Genomic DNA, 5,452 nt, shown 5'->3' on the forward strand with positions numbered 1-5,452 from the left:
CCACATTGTCTAACCACCAGGAAAGGTCTAGTTTCATGTCTGCAGTAATATTCAAAGGCCTGTCAAAATTACCATACTCCTGTTTCAAAGCGGCAATTTTTCCCCCCTCCAACTTCCTGTAGTGAAGTTTACCTAACTCCACTGCTGGGATCGCAGCCACCATGAGGCCGATCACCCTGGCCACCTCTCGAATGGGAGCAACATCTTTACACAAAAGTTCTGCACATCCTTGGCGAATTTTGATTAGCCTACGCTCAGGTAAAGAGGCAGTCATGAACTTGGTGTTAATAACATTGCCTAGGTATTCAATACATTGTGTGGGGGTGAGAACAGACTTCTCCATATTGATACAAAAGCCTAACCTCTGCAACAGAGAAATGGTGGCCTGAATCGCCTGAAGACATCCTGAGTAAGAGTTACTGCAAATTAATGTGTCATCAATAAAGCTGGTGATAGTGTATCCTTCCTGCCTTAAAGTAGCAAATACTGGCTTCATCAGTTTGGTGAAAAGCCGAGGTCCCTCAGAAATGCCATTAGGGAGGCAGGTGAATTGATAGATAACACCTTGCCATGTAAAACATAAAAATCGTTGTTGCTCATCTGCAACCCTAACAGAACAATAAGCATGCCTGAGATCGACAGAAGCCAAAAAATCACCCTGGTTGATGAGCCTGATGGCCTGTTCAAAATTTTCCATTTTAAAATGTTTATATGGTATGTATTTGTTTAACCTCTCCAAGTTAAGAACCAGGCGAAATTCCCCGTTTTCCTTTTCTCGCAAAAAAATAGGAGAGATAACCTGCTGAGTTTGTTTGTGTGTGACTTTAATGACTTTAAGCTGTAAAAGTGTTTTGATCTCTCCAGAAATTATTCCCTGTTGCACAATGTTGAACCTGTATTCCAAATCATTAAAAAATAAAGGATGAATACTATCGACATCAATATCAAGGTGGCAATGCTGAACAATATCCAAAATGACAGGGTCACTGGTAATTTAACGCCACTCATGCAGGAAAGAGTGAAGTCTGCCAGCTTCAAAACATGCACTTGCCTGTAAGTTTACTGGGGCTGCCTGCTGCGGCCGCCCCGGCCCTTGGAGTTTTTTGGCTCCACATCCTGACGAGTGGAAGGCAGTCGTGGGGCAGCCCTGGAGCCATGCCTCTGTTGCCCGTAGGGTTGGAACCTGGCGTAATATCCCCTACTAGCAGGCTTGTTCCAATATCCACCAGGGCGTTTACCTGCGAACTTGCTAGTAAAGGCAGGCTTTGTCTGCGAGAACTTACTCCGCAGTTTCTCCGCTTCCTCAATTTGTCTGGCAGACTGGGACACATCGTCACTGAACAGAAAGCGAGTAATTGGCACCTTATCTGAACAAAGATGAGCATATTTATAGTTTATCTCGCGTTTCATGGCAAAACGCCTGGCCAAATTGTTCCTGTGATTGGCATTGCCTAGCAATGCCAATGCACCATTTAGCATGCTCACCTCATGTGCCAACTTGGGGTTACCTTCCTGTTCAGCCAAATCATCCAGTGCCACTAAGGATTTGGTGATAATGGTTGAAGCCCGCAGGATGTCCTTATTTACCTCCTTCAAGCGGAAGTCTGTCTTCCTGGCATCCAGCTTCAGGGCCTTCAACACCTGTGGGTTGCATTCCACTGGCACAAGAGCATGGCAGTTATTAGGCCTCTTGACAACATCGTCCTCACACATGGCCTTGTAGTCCTCCTCTCTCATACCATTATCAAAGAGGAAGTTACCATCTCTGCCACTCTATTGTCAATGTCAGCAACCACCGTGTCAGAAGGACCAAAGGCCTTAGTGCCCTGAATTAAGGTGCTGTCAGCAGGGGCGGCAGGCATCGACACTGCCTCATCCTCATTCATCCTGGCCGAGAAACCAGAAAAAGTGGCAGAACAAGGAGGCGACAAACCCCAGCCCCCCAGAGTACTGTCCTCCACAGTCACCGGCACCGACCCAGTAGGGGGTGGTAGTTGCCGTCTGTCTGCCTGCAAGGCCTCCACTTCACCCCGCAAATCAGCCAAGGTGTCCAACACAACTGACCAAGGGGGAGGAGCAGGAGAAGCGCCGCGGGAAACACGTGCGTCAGCACTGTTACGTAATCTCACGCAACCATGCCTCCCACTCAAGCGACGAGATGAATGATCCCTGTGCCTGTCGTCGTCATCTTGAGGGCGAACAGTGGACCCAGGGAGAGGAGAAGGCCCACAGAAGGCACGTGGGGCAGGAGGGGAAGGGGATCGAGAGGCAGAGGATGCTTCACCAGACTCCGACATGGCTGCCGCACTGTGATAAGGAGAACAAAGCCGTAAGCTTCCCACACAGTTCCATCGTCAGTGGAGACCGATATACCAATAATACAACTCGCCCCAAAAACGGGTAACGAAGTTGAAGGCACTGTACCTGCGTAACAAGTATCGTGGCCTTATCTGAAAGAAAACAGTAAAAACTTGGGAGTCCGTATGACCCAGAATGACCGTGTCTGCCCGACGCGGCGATCAGCAAACAACTACCAGCAGCGCGTGACGCACTCTCTCTCATGGGAAATGTCCGCCCAGCAGATAGGTGATTTTGCCGAAGTAAAATTCTGTTTTATCTGTGCAGTCCCTACTGTGACTTCTCTGAAAAATAATGAGAGAAAATAGTTATTTAACTCTGCAGAGTTCCTCTTTATTCTATTATTTCTCCATTCACATTAGTACTCTTAGTACTTACAACCCCTTTAGGTTATTCTTTGCTTCATTTGCTATCTTAATTTTGGAGTTTCTTCTTGCAACCTTTATATTTTTCTATACACTCCTAGCTGGTTGTATTGTTCTGTAAGCTCTACCTCACCTTGCTTAATTCTTTTGTAGATACCCTTTTTGAAACTATCTCCCTCCTGAGCCTTACTGTCATCCATTTTGGTTCATTATTACTACTCCCTTGTACTTTATATGATAAAAAATGTTTCTGACCCTTGTGGATTTCCTGTACTAAATACTTATAATATGCTTCCAACAATTTTAAGTACTTCAGTACATAGATAATCCCTTAGACCTGAGTGGTTCCTCCTGGCAAAATGAGGTATAACCTAGCCTCCCTGTGATCCTGTAAACCCTGTGAGTTTCACAAATGTTAACCCGCCTCTGTTCCAGAGATTAAATTTTCTTTGTTAAAACCAAGTCTAATATATCCTATCTTGTAGGTTCAGTAATTACTTGTTTCATAAAGCAATCTTGAATGACTTCTAAAAATTCCTCTGGCTCTCAATTTTTTTCTGATATTTCTGCAATTTGTATAATACACCTTGAATTTTTACAGTTGAATTTACCCTTACCTTGGTGCCCATTGTTAACCTTGTTATTCCTATCTGTCCTGTTGGTGCCATTGTGCCTGACACAAGTTACTTTTTCCTTCTCCCAGCTACTTACTCCAAGAAACCCTGTGGGGCACGAACCTGACAGTCAATGGAGCAAGACAGCATGTTGATCCCTCACCTTGAGAGGTGTACCCTGTCCTGTTGGTATAAATGGTCCCAGCTAAAGAAATACTCCCAGGTGTCAACAAAGGGTCAACCATTGGTCTTGCAAAGACCATTAACCTCAGCTGAGAAGCTTGACTGCTGTTACAAGTGACTCAGGATTTCTCTTGAGCCAGTTTCAGCCTCAGTTACATCAAACCACACACCACAACTGGTCACACAACAAACCATATTACACTCAATCATACCACAACAATCATATCTAGCCACATCACAAACCACATCTCACCCTGCACACCATACCACACACAACACTCCACCACACCACATAACACATAGCACCATGTGCACAAACCCATATCATGCCATACATCATACCAACCTAGCACACAAACTGAAGCAGTCAGGCAGGTTCACATCAGTCTTCCTACACAAAGACCTCAAACAGGCAACAGCTGCATTTATGTGCGTGATGGGAGGCTGCCAAGGGAGAGAGGGCACCAGGTGAGTCCCAGAATACTGAGATAACATCAGCTGTAGATGAAACCTTGACTGGCGCTGTCAAAACGATAATTATCCCCAGTGAGGCCTAAAGCACTGAACCAGGGGGGTGCTGTGAACCTATCATTAAACCCAGCTGTGACCTCACTGAACATTTCCCTTTCTGTCTCACAAGACAAGAGGTAGTCACAGCCTGCCCTCTAAAGACAATTCTCTTCCTTCACACAAAACTATTAGCACCTAATTACACACACAACCTTCACTCAAAATACAAAATTATCATGGCAACTCCTACACCAGCCTTGGAATCCCTATCTGGGGAGGGGACCACAAATGTCCCCAGGTCAGACTGCTTTTCTGATATTGACCCTAAGTGTCTTGATACTCCCCTCAACTTTTTCTCCATTAACTTCTGCAACATTTGTGGTCTTGGATCTAATGTTCAATCTGTAGAATATCACCTCTCCTCTACTAAACCTCATCTCCTTTTCCTCACTGAAACACAGGTGTCTGAAGCAACTGACAGTAGCCTCTTTTCTGTTCTCTCCTACTTTCTCTATCCTCATTTTCAATCTTAAGCTGGATGTTGCGTCTATGTGCACAATGACTTAATCTGCCCTTGTGCCCACGCTCTTGAATCTTCTGAGTTTTCTACCATCTGGCTACGACTACAAAGTCACTCTCAAACTAAATTTATCCATGCTGTATACCTTTTACTACTTACCTTCCAAAGTGGAGCACATTCTAACTCTTTTCCCTTTAGCGAAGATCTCGATTCTTGGAGACTTCAATGTTCACCACCAGCTCTGGCTTTCCTATCCATTCAATGACCATTCTGGTGAACTAGTCTTTAACTTTATTATCCTCCATGACCTAGAGCAATTGGTGTAACACCCTACTGTCTTGTATTCCTGACCGTTTTGGAGATACACCCAACATTCTTGGCCTTTTCCTAACATCTAATCCTTCTGTTTATGCTGTTATCCTATCAATTCCATTGAGCTCCTCCAATCACAATCTTATATTTGTATCTTATCCTATCACACTAATCCCTCCTCAGGATCCCCCTAAGCAGAGGTGCCTCTGGTGCTTTGCCTTTGCTAGCTGGGGGGGACCTGAGGAGGTATTTTGCTGATCTTCCTTGGAATGACTACTTGTTCCATGTCAGAGACCCATCTCTGTGTGCCGAGCACATAACAGAGGTGATAGTGTCTGGCATGGAGGCGTACATTCCTCACTCTTTTTCTCGACCTGAACCTTCCAAACCTTGGTTTAACACAGCCTGTTCTCGTGCAATACAAGATAGAGAGGTGGCCTACAAAATTATCTTGAGCCTTCCATCAACAGAATCTCATGTACTTTATATTTCTGCCTGGAAACATGCCAAGTCTATTCTCCAACTATTCAAAAACTCCTTCATTGATAGGAAGTGTCAAAATCTTTCAAGATCTAACTCCCCTTGTGACT

At 44.9% G+C, this 5,452-nt stretch overlaps 1 protein-coding gene across 1 annotated transcript; it reads right to left on the bottom strand.

The window, feature by feature from the left end:
* Window positions 1–447: 447 nt before the first annotated feature.
* Window positions 448–3,137, bottom strand: LOC135102132 (uncharacterized). Its single transcript, XM_064006914.1, has 2 exons — window positions 2,425–3,137; window positions 448–2,307 (listed from the first exon to the last, which is right to left on the bottom strand). The coding sequence occupies exon 2, from the start codon at window positions 1,735–1,737 to the stop codon at window positions 1,060–1,062; it is 678 nt and encodes a 225-aa protein (XP_063862984.1). The 5' UTR covers window positions 1,738–2,307; window positions 2,425–3,137; the 3' UTR covers window positions 448–1,059.
* Window positions 3,138–5,452: the final 2,315 nt, after the last annotated feature.

The sequence above is a fragment of the Scylla paramamosain genome, chromosome 7, assembly GCF_035594125.1.
Source record: "Scylla paramamosain isolate STU-SP2022 chromosome 7, ASM3559412v1, whole genome shotgun sequence".
NCBI classification, from domain to species: Eukaryota; Metazoa; Arthropoda; class Malacostraca; order Decapoda; family Portunidae; genus Scylla; species Scylla paramamosain.